Source organism: Echiichthys vipera, assembly GCF_963691815.1.
Source record: "Echiichthys vipera genome assembly, chromosome: 9".
Classification (NCBI taxonomy): domain Eukaryota; kingdom Metazoa; phylum Chordata; class Actinopteri; order Perciformes; family Trachinidae; genus Echiichthys; species Echiichthys vipera.
Window position 1 is genome coordinate 12,716,457 of NC_139834.1, and position 14,432 is coordinate 12,730,888.

Consider the following 14,432-nt stretch of genomic DNA (forward strand, 5'->3'; position numbering starts at 1 on the left):
TCCTCACATCTGACTTTAAGAAGGCTCTATTGTCTAAAAACAGTATCAAAAGCATTGACTTTGTCATTTGTTTGTTTTTTTACACTCCCTGAGGCACATATGTTTTTTGCCTTAAGAAAACATTTGGGGCGTTCTACCATTCCTCCCAAATGATGAATAAAAAGGTCCTATTTCTTATACTGTTTTATTTGTTGTGTAATGTGGAACTAGCTGACAGCCTTCTATGCTAACTTTCTCTGGTGGTATGTGGACCAAAGGACAGCTTTCCAGCTAAAAACAAACGTCTGTAAAATCAGAGTCCACGCTTATGAACACTCTTAAAGCATCTAACGATGTTTCATATCATTGTGAAAAGTAGCAGCTTAAACCTTGCAATTTCAAAGTTGAATTGTTCCTTCATAATGGATATCAGATAGCCAATCCCCTACAAATCTATATCCCCTTTAAACTCATGAGGAGTTTAGCGTCACCCATGGTTGATAATTCAGACTTTTGCCAAATCCTGCAGCCATTCCAGAGCAGTGATAAACTTTCAAAACCTTTTCACTAAGCTCCATATCGAGGAAGGGAGGTAAAGACTATTAGTCTTTTTCTATTGTCACTACATGATTTCTGTCTCCTGCGCCAGAAGATTATAATTCCTTTTTATTTAACACACACACCTCAACTTTAACACCTTAATGTAGAGCTGTTTGTTCGGTATTCATGAATAAAGGAATACATACTTACATTGATGCACCTGCCTTTCCTCACCAAAACCAGTGTCAACTCTGATGCCACGTCAGGGAAGGAGATGAGCGATGGTTATGAGGGGACACATGGAGGTAAAGGCGAAGGCAAAGTCCGCAAACACCATCGCAGGTCCACGCGCACTCGTTCTCGGCAAGAGAAGATAAGCAGGCCAAAGCTCAACATGCTCAATGTGGGTAACTAAAATATACTCCAAAAAGGAAGATTTTTCATTAAGCTAAAAAAAATGTAATAGTAGACAATGTATTTATTGTTTCTGCTCTTTATGCAGGTGTGCAACACTGGCGATAAGATGGTAGAATGTCAGTTGGAAACTCATAACCACAAAATGGTCACTTTCAAGTTTGATCTGGATGGAGATGCACCGGAAGAGATTGCCACATACATGGTATGTAGTAGACAAAGTCACTTCCAACTGATGCAAATGTTTTTGTAGTGTTCTATAAGATACCTGAGATGCTTTCTTATGGCTCAGAACTCTGAAACTCCCTGTGTTGCTGTTCTAAACTGCAATGCAGCAAAACTCTGTCTTTCTCTTTCTCTCCTCCAATCCCAACCAATTCATTTTGGGCTCATATTTCTAGACCGATGAATATACATGGCATAACTGCTCCACCGATTTATCTTGTATAATATAGGTGTTCCAAAGGCAAACTCCTACTTATGAAGCTTACTAAAGCAGGTTCATCTGTATGGAAATTTTGATAATTTTGTTTACTCTTCAAGCATGTTGAGGAGGGGGAAACATTGTAGACATCTGTTGTTCCTGGCACAGCTTTATTTTAAGCATTGTTTATTAAGCTAACACTTTTAATGTTTCCTATTTTCTCCATCGTGTCCCTCAGGTGGAGAATGACTTCATCCTGCCTCTAGAAAAAGAAGTGTTCATCGAGCAACTGAAGGACATTGTGGACAAGGCTGAGGACATGCTGAGTGAGGACACCGAGGCTGAGAGGAACTCTGACCAGGAATGCAGTCCCAAACAAAGTGAGGGGGCTAGCACTCTGGGAACAGAGGTAAGAAAGTAACTGTAAACCGTTAATAGTTGTGATGGCGCAATCTGTCTCTGACCCTGTGCCTTACAGTAGATAAAGCATCCTGATGGCAAACTCAAGATGACTTTGCATTTAAGGCTGCCACTAAGAGCGACCAAAAATACCTTTCTCACTGTGACATTTTGATCCAACTGAATTTGTTTTTGAGGTTTTGCTCTTTGGCTAGTTGAGGAAACCTTTTTGAATTCCCATTTAATTGATACACATGCATCAAATCTGTGAAGTAATCCTACCTTTTCTTTAGGGATTGAAGGTTTCCACACCCAGCACACCACAGCTGGTGTACCAGCAAAATGGTAAGACTTTGAGGCTTTAAACTCAGCTGCCTCCCTGAACATCGGCATTTTTAAGAGGCCCATTATATTATAACAATGGAATGAGGATTATTTTATGAAATCTGTGTGTATTCTCCCATTTTTTTCTGCTTTTTCTTCTTTCAGAACCTTTAGCACTTCTCCAGAATTTTTTTTTATAGTAGATGTTGTTTTATGAGTTTTTCTTTCTCTCTATCCTTGACAGTCCTCCACACTGGCAAGCGCTGGTTTATCATCTGCCCTGTGGCTGAGACGCCTGTGTTGGACAAGGAGAAGACTACATCTTGCACTTCTACAGCCCAGGGTATGCTGCGTGCTCCGAATGGCAGAGCATCATTAATGCTTCCTTCGTGTCCTTTACTACTTACTACATGAAATTATTTGATATGAATATGAGCAGCTGCCTTACCTGCTAGGGGTATATTTTCTGTAAAATAAACTGAATCGTTTGTGTCTTACTTGCTGTTCTTGATAGTGAAGACGCTGCGCATGCACCAGTGTGTGCTTCTGTGTGGTTTGTCCGTTGGAGTCAGTTATATAAGAGTACTTCTGCAGTGGTTCTAGGCAAATATGAAGGGCAGGATTTATACTCCAGCTGACAGAACCTGATGGGGGAAGACAAGCAGTGATGAAACAATGTAGCACCCACAGGACCCAGCGTCTCTTCTTCACAGCCTTGGCTGTTTAACTCCCAATCTGTTCTACTCCTAATTAACTCTGATGTTTTTATTTCTTCAGAATGTGAAAAGTCTGCCTCATCATCAGTCAGGCCCAACAGCAACACAACTGCAGTGACTACCCCAGTCACATCTATATCCTCCCAAAGCCTGTCCTCCTCCTCTTTGCCCCCTGCAGCTCAGACCTCAGTGCAACCTCAAAACCAAAACATTAACAAAACCCGAATCCAGCAGCCTCAGTCCTGTGTAACTAAACATGCCCTTGCTGCTGCTGGGGCCAGCCATTGCAACTCCCTTCCTGTGGAAGAGCCTTGCATCTCTGCTGTCTCTATGGTAACGGACATTCCATGCTGTGCTATTGTGCCACCTGTCTCTCTGGATGTTAACACCATTGATAGAGGAGTAGCTAGTGGTTTGACCTCTTCTCAAACCAATCAGCCCAATCAGAAGGCCAGTCCTACTGGAGAGCTACCCCCTCAGCTGGCCTCCCATCAGTCTGTGGTCCTGCAGCAACCCTATGCCACACCCATGCAGCCTGGCACAGTGACCTCCCAGCCTCAGAGTCCAGCACATCAGAATGCCCAGTCATCAAGCCACCAGCAGCCATTGAGTGGGGGTCCAGGAGAATCGGACAGTGAGGGACCACGCAGGCTGGAGTTTGCAGACCGCACCATCAAGACTTTGGATGAGAAGCTGAGAAACCTGTTGTACCAGGAGCATGTTCCCTCCCAGGCCTCCAACACTGCATCTGACCCTCAGGTCTCCGGTACAGAGGGAGTTAATGCACCTCCAGTCTCAGATGACCAGAGCAACGAGGGAGCACTTACAAAGAAGAAAGGGGAGCCGCTGGTAAAATACACTGTGTGTGTATATGTGTGTGTGTGTGTGTATGATCTGAGCTTTCAGACATTGGTTAGGAGCTAAGTTAATGGCAGCATCAATGAATCGTTTCCCTGGTCTGTGTCATTGATTTGACTATTGGCTGTAAAGAGCAAGACTAATACTGTGTTAAGAAAGCGGGTCAGGGTAACAAAATTACTGCTGTCGGCACCATAATTCATCGTGATCTCTTTCTCTGGCAGCTTCATTTTGTGTGTGTGGTTCTTTGTGTGCATGCACGCTACCAAAAATGAATCAGGGTCTGACTCATTCAGACAAAACTAAGGTTAGGAAAGGATAATGGCTCTCCTTACTACACTGATTTAGCACATGTAGCTATTTAACACTTGTGATTATTCAAATGATTGCAACCTCCCACACATACACCTTTCTCCTTTTCTCTGTTAGCCTCAGATTCCTGAGCGCACAGATAGTGTGGGTGCACTAAGTGACTCTGCAGTGGCAGGTAGGTAACATTGTTTACGTAATGTCCATATCACATTATGACTGCATGAATGTTTGAGAATAATTTGTTTTGAAAAACCTTCTTCCTTGTCCTTCAGCCACTAACAGGGTTTCAAACAAAAGAGATGTGATCGACAGCTCCAATTCATATAGCCTCAAAAGCCGTTTTCAAGTAAGAATCTACTTTCACAATCCTTAAAGAGCACATCTGCTCAGTATAAATGTCATTTTGCCAAATGGAATTATATTAAGGACATGACTTATGCCATTTTTGTCCTCCTGGGTCCAGTTTGTTGCTTAGACATCGCATTAGTTGATTATGTTTATGGACCCTAATTTTGTTATGAACATGGGCTTCTCTTTCTTCCAGATCATCCCCACGCCACCGGATGTCATTTTTCTCTTAGAGAAAAGCAAGACGAGCTGCAGCACTTACAGTTCCCCAGCACCATCTAGTGGTTCGGGAGGGTCTCATAGCCAGACCCAGGGCCCACGAAGGAAAGAGAAGGACTGTGTGGCTATGGGCAGATCTTCAGTGACCGCTACAGCTGATCATGACAATGCTGGAACATCCAAACCCCACAGTAGTAACCGTTACTCTGCCCCACCAAACTTCTACCAAGTCACACCCACTTCCAGCTCTGATGTCACCCCACAACATATCCCTCGTGCCCAGACGATCGACACTCCGACCCATCACAGCTACCACCACTCGTCTCGCCTCTACTCTGACTCAGCAGATGAGGACAGCAGCAGCATAGCCCTTCCTCCAGCCCACCCCGCTCCCCCAGCTCATGCCCTGTCTGAGCACAGTGGAAGCGACCTCATGAAGAGGGCAGTGGCCTTCCTGCGCCGCTCTGGTCGGAGCAAAAGTGAGCAGAGCTCTGATTCACCAAGCCGACAGCCTGTGGCAATGAACGGTCATACTCCCTCGCCTCCTGCAGGACATGCCCACTCATCCTACATTAGCAGTGACAATGACTCCGAGTTTGAGGATGCAGATATGAGGAAAGAACTGCAGAAGCTGAGAGAAAAGTAAAGTTACTTGCACACATGGATTCACCCACACAGCTACACAAATGTGTTGCATAGTCTGTATGTGTAGGTATGCCCCTCTGCAACTAGTCAACATTGGCAGACAACTGGCAATAGATACATGTAATCACGGTTAATGGTCATGTCTGCCTTGTAGTCATAACACCTTTGGCGAAGGAGGCGTGGCCTCTCCCAGTATTGTTAATTATTTAGCAGATATCATATAACCAGGTTATAAAAAATAAGTATGCTTTACCGCTTCATTTAAAAACATCAAACTCAGTCATACTGTCGGTTGCAGCTGTAACATGAACTTTCAAGCGTTCACTTTTCACAAGCTTGTTTAGAGAACAAATCTGCGTTGCTGCGCTGTATATTTAAGGAAACATTTTGTAGCACTGTCACACAACTTGAAATTACTGAACCATGACTTAAGGCTGCAAGTAGCAGCTTTTATCTGCACTAGTATCAGAGAAATATAGAAAAAAATAATGTTTTTTAACATCATGAAAAAATGTGTTAGTAACTTGGTAAAATATCCAATTATCAACAAGCAGAGAGCCAATGCTAAAATTATGGCATTCATTGTTGGCAACAGTTAAGGTGAAATCTGGATAACATGATGCATCCAAATACAGTATGCCACTCAATGATTTGACTGTTATTTTTGGCGGCCAGTCGCAAATGTTCAACACTACAGTGATCTTAATAACCGTTAACTAAAGGCACACATGTTTTTTACATCACAATACTTTGTTTTCCTGTGCACAGAGCTATTCAAAAGCTTTAGTGTTGGTGAGTGTTTTTTTTTTATTTTTGTCAGTATTTTCAGTAACAAATGATCATGTTGAAGCCCAAAAAATGCTCAGAAGTCTATGTTTGTCAGTTAAGTTTCTTCAATTTGTTTCTAAAAGACATGGAGGGGTTTTTGACTTAGTAATCCGCCACATGCATAAGGGTGGATGTTCCTTGATGCAGGTATCATGACAGCAAGCTACAGAGTAGGAATACTTGAAAAAGACAAGTGGGAAAAAAGATGAAGAAATTGACTAGCAGCCAGTTAATTTCTGTCTGTTCTCTCCCTTTACTGTCTCACTAGACACATGAAGGAGATCTCTGAGCTGCAGGCGTTCCAGAGGAGTGAGATTGAGCATCTGTACACAGAGCTGGGCAAAACACTGCCCCCCAACGTTGGCTTACTTCATGCTGCACCCCCAAGTGGCCGCAGGCGCAGGGCCAGCAAACACAAACTAAAGGCTGGAAAACTGCTCAATCCGATGGTGCAGCAGCTCAAAAATAGTCTTAACACCTCCGCAGAGAGGAAAGGTGTGTGGGTTTGGATGGCAAGGTGATAAGTGGTTTATGAGATGGTTTGTGTGTATGGGAGAGCATTCTCAGTCTGCAGCACACAAGTGGAAAACACAGGAATGGTGTCAGTTCAGTAAACTGGAGTGAGTGATTCACAGACTCACGCTTCTTTCTTTTTTGTTTTGCGCCAAGGTGAGAGTGCTGCCAGTTCGTCCAGCTCCCCGGCTAAAAGTTCAATTGTGTCGGATGGTTCTGCCCACTCCAGTGGCAGCTGTAGCTCCAGCAGTCAGCCCAGTGCCGCCACAGAGCAGGTCCACACCCAGCAGCCATGTTCCTTGAAGGGCTCTTTCTCCTCAGACAACATCTATGCTGGGTTACATGGTGATGGAATGGCCCACCAAGCTAGCCCTGGACAAGGTACACATTATAGATAGATAAAAGTAGTCTTTAGCCTGAAAGATATCATAGTAAGTCTAAGTGTTATACTTTGCCTGTGTGTGTGTGTGTGTGTGTGTGTGTGTGTGTGTGTGTGTGTGTGTGTGTGTGTGTGTGTGTGTGTGTGTGTGTGTGTGTGTGTGTGTGTGTGTGTGTGTGTGTGTGTGTGTGTGTGTGTGTGTGTGTGTGTGTGTGTGTGTGTGTGTGTGTGTGTGTGTGTGTGTGTGTGTGTGTGTGTGTGTGTGTGTGTGTGTGTGTGTGTGTGTGTGAGCATTTAAAATACTACATAAAATTTTAGCCATAAAGTAAACATGAACATTTGTGAATTTACTTAAGTGATGGCTAGCATCTATATAGTATAGTACAGTGCTTATATAAAGTTATGATACCCTTTTGAAATAGTCTTTATTGTCTTTTTTTTACAGCCTGTAATGATAATACATAAAAAAAAAAATATTTTCCAGCGTGGTTTACACATTTTGCCTTACAACATTCAAGTGAAATAGTTTTTTTCAAAATTTCTGAAAATTAATGAAAAACTAGGATAGCAGGGTTGGAAAAGTGATGAGTCCCCAGATTTAAAACTTTGTGGAGGCGCCTTTTGCTTTAATGACAGCCATCAGTCTGTTTGGATATGTCTCAGCCAGCTTTGTGCACCTAGAGTGGGAAATATTATTATTATAAACTGTTGGAGTTCAGTCAGATTCTGTGGTGTGCGGTGATGGACTGCTCACTTCAAGTCCATCCACAGATGTTCTGTAGGATTCAGGTCAGGGCTCTGACTGGGTCACTCTAGGACATTCACATTTTGTTCTTAAGCCACTGTGTTGTTTTTATGGCGGTGTGTTTTGGGTCGTAACCACCTGCCCATTTTCACGTGTCTAACAGGGCAGCAGGTTTTCCCCAAGAATTTGGGTTTACTTGGCAGCATCCATTTCCCCTTCAATCCTGACCAACTGCCCAGTCCCTGCTGAAGAGAAACAAGCCCACAACACAATGCTGCCACCACCATGCTTCACTGTAGGGATGGTGTGCTGTGTTTGGTTTCCACCGAATATAGCGCTTGGAGTTGAGCCCGAAAATATTCAATTTTTGTCTTATCTGACCATATAACCTTTTGCCGTATGGCATCAGAATCTTGAATTTTTTTTGTTTCGTTTTTTTCACGAGACTCAATGTGACATTTTTTTAGAAGGGGCTTCTTTCTTGCCACCCTGCCATAGATGTGAAATTGTTGTCACATGCACAGATCAACAAACCTCTGCCATTTAGACTTGTAACTCCCTCAAGGTCACCACGGGCCTCTTGGTAGCTTCACTGATCAATCTTTTCCTGGCTCGGTCATCCAGTTCAGAGGGGCGGCCCGATCCAGGCAAGGTCTGGATGGATCCATATGCCTTCCACTTCTGGACAACACTCTGAACGGTCCTCAGAGGGATAGTTAAAGGCTTTTAAATCTTTTATATCATTCTCCTAACTTGTGCATATCAACAACTTTATCCCGGAGTTCTTTTGAAAGCATCATTCCAACCATGGTGAATTATTCTTTGTGTAACCATGCACTGCTAAGAGTGGACTCCTCAAGGAACTGCTGATTTTATTCTGAAGTAATCAAAAACACCACAGTTGATGTCAGGTGGAGACCAATTAACTTGGTGTGTGATTTGGAAGGTGATTTGTTATACCTGAGAATGTTTAGAATGTTTTTTCTAAAGGGACTCATCACCTTTCCAACCCTGCTTTTCTAGTTTTTATTAGTTTTCAGAAATTAAAAAAAAAAAATCATTCACTTGAATGTTGTAAGCAAAATGTGTAAATAACGCTGGAAAAAAAATATAATTTTGATGTATTATCATTACAGGCTGCAAAACAAAAAAGTGACTGTTTTAAAAGGGTATGATAACTTTCTACAGGCACTGTATATTCAATACATTAAGTGGTACGCATCTATAAGTCTAAATACTAATGTTTTAATTGAGCTCAATTTAAGATGCTCAAGAACTCACCAGCTTTGTTTTTATTTGATTTTAGTTTTAAAATATTTTGTTGGATCTAAGTAAAAAAAAAATATATTTTTGTAGCTGGCTGATTTCTTTCTTTCAAATGTATTTTGTTTTACTCAAATTAACTGTAATTATAATTGTTTAACACATTATTTATTTAGTCCTTTTAGATGCAATGTATAATTAAACTTTTTTTTTTTCAACAGTAGACTTTTTCTTTTTTACTACATTTAAGTGTTAAATTCTAGTGTATTTTTTATTTATGCTATGACGACACATTTGGGGACAGGTGCAAATTACTACAGCCTGTAATGCACTTTAATCTTACCCCATTAAATAAGCTATGAAGTTTATAGACAAATAATATCAGCCATACAACTGCAATATCCAATCGTTTCCCTGCTCTCCTAATCATGATATTGCTGATGCTCTATTTTCAGTTGTAATTATTTCTGCCTGAGGTTTCTCAATAATCACCAGATAATGTAGTGGCGTCCTGTATATATCATGCGCTTCTTCTTAGTATCCTTGCTGGTGGTTTTGATGGTGGGGGTTTCTCGTCCCAGTCTCTGTACACTTTTACAAAGTGTCTCTCTTGTTTCTTCTCTTCTTCCCTCTTATATTCATTTTTACAGGCTGGACGGTTTACCACCAAACGTCAGAGAGAGTCACCTATAAATCTAGTAGCAAACCACGCACTAGATTCCTCAGTGGACCTGTGTCTCTGTCCATCTGTTTGTATTTGTTCTTTTCTATTTCCCCTCACTCATTTCCATCTCGTCTTTATTTAACCTGCCTCTCTCTTCAATCAACCAATATTGTTTTTATTTATCTGTAATATAGTGGATCTTCTATTTCACCCTCCTCACAGGCCTGACATAAATCACCAATTGTCTATTCCTACCACTCGCCCCCTCCCTCAATAACCTCAAAGCTTGTTTTCTGTATGATATTTTTCTTCTGAATGCCAGAGGATATCCTTCACATGTACATGTGATGTTGGTATTCAGAACTCATGTCTACCAACTCTAGTCTAGTTTACAAAGGCACAGACCACTAGAATCAAGGGCTTGTGCAGCCAAGAAATATTTCCTTTTCATCTTCAGGCAATCAATGAAGCAGGTCACATTTTTTGTGTTTTATCTTATGACTTAGGTGGAATCTCCTTCACCTGTGATACACATTTTAATTAATGCAGGTGTACACACTTGTTTGTGGCACTTAGGTAGGTAGCTAATGGTGGTTATCACCATTATATGAATTTTGTTAAAGCCACTGTGTAGAACTGAAATTGTTCTGATTTTGGTGTCGCCCAGTGATAGTACCAAGAAGACACCCACCAATCTACTTGTGTTTAACAGAGATGCAAATTCAACCAATGCAAATGGGGTGGCATACATTTGAAAATATATTTGGAACATGGATACTGACAGCTACATATTATCAATTACAATCAACCTTTTCTTTGCAGAAAAGCAACAGGGTGACTGTTGTGTCTTGTGTAGGCATTTAGATTTAGGTTGTTTCAGCACTCTGATTTGTTGTTTTGTTATGCTGAAATAAGAAGCTTTGCTTCATCAAAGCAGTGGCTTTCTGAACTGATAGTTGAAAATATTGTTCAGTAATGCAGGTTCAGAGTAATTCCTGTACCTCTTGATATCAAGTGCGACTCCAAGATTGTCTCCACCTCCTGGTCTGCATTGCTGGGCAGTCCTTAAGTTTTATCAGCTAACATGTGCTTTGCCGAACATCCCAGCACTTTTAATCCTGTAGCTGTGGCCATCTTGCCGACACCCTCACAGCGCTCTGTAAGTAATTCTACCTCATAAAGATTTTGATGTAAGCCCTCCAGGTGGGACGAAAGAATGATCTAGAACAAAAAGTAACAGCTTTTATGAATTCAGAATGACTCAATTGTCTTGACACCATTCAGTTTCTTGGCAGGAAAATTGAAAAGGAAACATTTCCAAGGTGCGCATGCCTCTTTATAGATCTGTGTGTGTGTGTGGCCTCCAATACGCAGGATTTCTATAGGTCTTTATCTGTACTCTGGCAATCATCCACAATTCACAGAGCCACAGTTCCATCCATCTGTGGGAATAATGCCTCCTCCCCCTCATACAAATGCTTTGTGCAGTGCTTCTGGCTTAAAAAAAAAAAAACAGACCCCACAAGCGGACTGGGGCTCGTTCTCTCCAAACATGGGCCTGAGGTCAGATCTAAAACAAGACAGTATGTCTGTGCAAGTGTCCGTTTACATGTGTGAGAGAATGCCAAAGCCTTTATACCCTATTTATTTATTGTGTGTTTCCATCCACTGTTAATTTTGGTTGTATAACATCTCCCAAGTCAAGGCAATTTGCCCAAGTCAGCAGTCCTCTGTATGTTAACAGAGAAGACCCCCACCCCCCCTCCCGCCCTTTGCTGTTGTGAGCTCTCTCTGTCCCTCATGTTTGGACGGAGAAGACGTGCATGGTGCAGGCGCCAGGCAGGGCACTGATGGAGACTTGCTCCGCCATATGAAGGGCTGTATCATCAATATTACTTCTCTTTTCTTTTTTCTCCTTCCACCTCACCTGAGTTACCCGCATGTTTCTGACAAGTGCTGACTGATGAGTTCCAGCTAGTATCTGTGTGCTTTCAGTTTGAAGTTTTGATTTATTTTCGGTTTTACATTTTGTTTCACAGGCATTCCCACATCGACAAAGGGGATCTGTTTTTAATCCAGGCTCCAGTCTTCCTTTCGTAGAAAGCACTATTATCTTGTTACTGCCTCATCCTATATACTAAAAGACCAATCATTTATATACTAAATCTTACAAATAAATACATCTAAATTATTTTACTCTTTATTTGAAATTGTGATAAAGATGACAGTGGCTGCATTGCACCAGATCTCTGTCCAACACAACATTGTTTCAAAAAAAAGAGAAAGCATTCGGTTGTTTTCAGTAAATTCGTTTAAAAGGTAGCATACAACATGATGTTCTTCATTGTGACATTGTCACTATAAATGCAGGAATAATGCAACTATTTAACATGCAACATTACAAACAGAGATTATGTGTGCTCTGTCTTTTTTCAGGTAGACCTTTTTAATAGTCGGCGTTTCAAATGTTCACCCCTTTTAAAGAGAACACCTAGGCTCTTCCTCCAGTCCTCCTCACTGATTTTTTAAATCCCTTGTCCTCCTTTTCCCTCTCTCTCTCTCTCCCCAATTGTTTTGATAGCTGAATGTGCTTTTGAAGCAGCTTGTCCACATACGTGTAGTGTGCAGTGTGTCCTGGCCTAACTGTTTCTGTCTTGTGCTGTTTTACCTTTTTATAGGGTCCACTCTGAAACGACTATGTCTAGGCAAAGAGCGCAGTAGTAGTAACTATCTCATTTACTTTCTTACTCTCTGTCTCTTTTACTCTGTCCTCACTATTTTAGTCTTCCTTATGTTTGTGTGTGCACTTAATTTTTCTGTTTTTTGTTTGGGCACTTTGAAAATGTTGTAGTTATTGTTGAATATGTGGGTACTCTAGTCTACAGCATTATTTTCCGTTGGTTGTTTTGCATGGCGGTGTCAATGTCTTGATTGCTGGATTTAGTCATTGCTTGCATATCATTTCATTTGTCTATAATTACTCAGGAAAGTCATTCATGTTGTAATCCTTTGGCTGCTATGTTGGCTAAATATGTAACAGTAAATAAGTTGTATTTGCTCAGGCCCCAACAAAACCATTGACTATTCTTAATGTTGGCTTTCATAAGGTGATATCATAGGTTGTGAAAAGTGCCGTACAGCAGCCAATTGATTTAACTTTGTTTTTTTTAACTGGCCAGATTTTTAAGACCTTTGTGTCTTTTTTAGGGTCTTCTCTCAACACCACTCCAGCTCAGACACAGCCATCACTCACCACGCCCTCACCGCCTCCCCAGCCAATTGCACGACTTGCTCAGGTTCAGACCAACAACAGCAACAACAAGAGAGGCACGTTCACCGACGATCTTCACAAACTGGTAGATGACTGGACGAAGGAGACTGTCGCGGCAGCCAATCAACCACGCCCCTCCCTCAACCAAATCAAACAGCAGAAACGCCAGCAAGACCTAGAGGTCAGAGCACCGCCCGTGGGAGCAGCTACACATGAGGTATTCGAAATGGAGATGTGCACTCGGGGATAGATGATAAAGGATCATTTGTGCTTTGATCTCTGACATTTAAGGCGGTCTATGCACTACTTTGTACAACAACTCCCTTCTGTTTCAGATGAAATGCCATGTTGGTCCCCGCAAGTTCCAGCTGCCTCTTACCTGCCCCCTGACTGCTGCTTTAGTCCCTGGTTTGCCCACAACCCTAGCTCCCAACTCCTCAGCAGGCTCCTATGGCAGAATGGTTCCTGGCCCTCTTTACACCCAGCAGTGGCCAGGCATGTCTAGTCCTGTAGGGTCTGTGGGTCCTGTAGGCCTGCTTGGTGCTGCAAGAATGGTGCCCTATGCCACAATGGCAAACCCAGGGACCCAAGCCTACCCTCTGGTCATGCACGACCCAGAGAATAGCCCCTGTCTGAAAACCACTAGGACTACCTAATATGCTAACTAATATCTGTTAGTATGTATGGACATGACCGTCCAACTCTAGTTCACCAGAGCCACACTTGTACATAATCTGATGTTGTAAATACCATGACGCAAGTGTTGATATTCTTTATACAACATCTATATGTGTTGTTAATTTGTGTGTGAGTGTGTGTGTATGTATGTGTATATTATACAGTATGTGTTAAGTATGTATGTGAATACCTAATGGTTTTGACTAAACTCAGCCATACAAGACAATTTTTCTGCAGTTACGAAAAACATGTCACTAAATTCTTTATTACTGCAGTTTTCACATTGATTTTTGCCTTCCTCTGTGTTACGTACACTTTAAACACTACATTGGAATCCAAATACCAGTGGCTTGAGATACAGTAACAGGACAGTATTTATGATGAAGATATTTAAAGGAATGTAGTGCCTTGAACATTGATTTATTGATTGATTGATTTTTTTTCATCTTTGAAACAATGCATATCTGCATCCAAGTTATTTTATTAGATCGTAGCTTGAGTGCAGTCTTTTTTCTTTTTTTTTTTAATGCATTACAGACACTTTTGTTTTTGGTTTTCATATGAATGCCCTTGTAGAACTGCACTATTAACACAGTATATGCTCTTATTTAAAATAATAAAATCATGTTTTAACCCTTGTTTAGTTTCCACCCCTGTGACAGAAGGATTGCCATAGTGGTGAGATGTACCGTTGCCTTGCAGAAACAAATGGTTAATGTACGACTGATGAAAAATTACGCCAGCAACTAAATCCATTCTTTCAGGTCAAATGGTTCAGGCGGACACGGCCTCTTTTTGATAGTACAGCTGGTGCGTTGGACAGCCCAAGAGTTGGCAGTGTTGTACCCTTGTGCTCAGAGGAAAGGCAGGGTCAAGAGCCATATATACTGTACATAGTTCTTCCTACAGTATA

The 14,432-nt window shown here is 41.7% G+C and overlaps 2 protein-coding genes across 2 annotated transcripts in view; one reads left to right on the forward strand and one right to left on the reverse strand.

The window, feature by feature from the left end:
• LOC310951547 (serine/threonine-protein kinase WNK2) overlaps nucleotides 1–13,764 on the forward strand; it is a gene marked incomplete at its 5' end in the record, with an annotated part of 44,715 nt that extends 30,951 nt beyond the window's left edge. The window contains 15 exons of the mRNA XM_083919827.1: nucleotides 763–922; nucleotides 1,022–1,138; nucleotides 1,596–1,766; nucleotides 2,059–2,101; nucleotides 2,325–2,423; nucleotides 2,858–3,645; nucleotides 4,084–4,141; nucleotides 4,239–4,312; nucleotides 4,511–5,175; nucleotides 6,275–6,501; nucleotides 6,676–6,900; nucleotides 9,557–9,655; nucleotides 12,249–12,293; nucleotides 12,778–13,058; nucleotides 13,177–13,764. Of these exons, the coding sequence (XP_083775953.1) occupies nucleotides 763–922; nucleotides 1,022–1,138; nucleotides 1,596–1,766; nucleotides 2,059–2,101; nucleotides 2,325–2,423; nucleotides 2,858–3,645; nucleotides 4,084–4,141; nucleotides 4,239–4,312; nucleotides 4,511–5,175; nucleotides 6,275–6,501; nucleotides 6,676–6,900; nucleotides 9,557–9,655; nucleotides 12,249–12,293; nucleotides 12,778–13,058; nucleotides 13,177–13,497 (3,373 nt within the window). The 3' untranslated portion in view covers nucleotides 13,498–13,764. The remainder of the gene's footprint in view (nucleotides 1–762; nucleotides 923–1,021; nucleotides 1,139–1,595; nucleotides 1,767–2,058; nucleotides 2,102–2,324; nucleotides 2,424–2,857; nucleotides 3,646–4,083; nucleotides 4,142–4,238; nucleotides 4,313–4,510; nucleotides 5,176–6,274; nucleotides 6,502–6,675; nucleotides 6,901–9,556; nucleotides 9,656–12,248; nucleotides 12,294–12,777; nucleotides 13,059–13,176) is intronic.
• LOC310951221 (ninjurin-1) overlaps nucleotides 1–14,432 on the reverse strand; it is a gene marked incomplete at both ends in the record, with an annotated part of 249,679 nt that overhangs the window by 41,243 nt on the left and 194,004 nt on the right.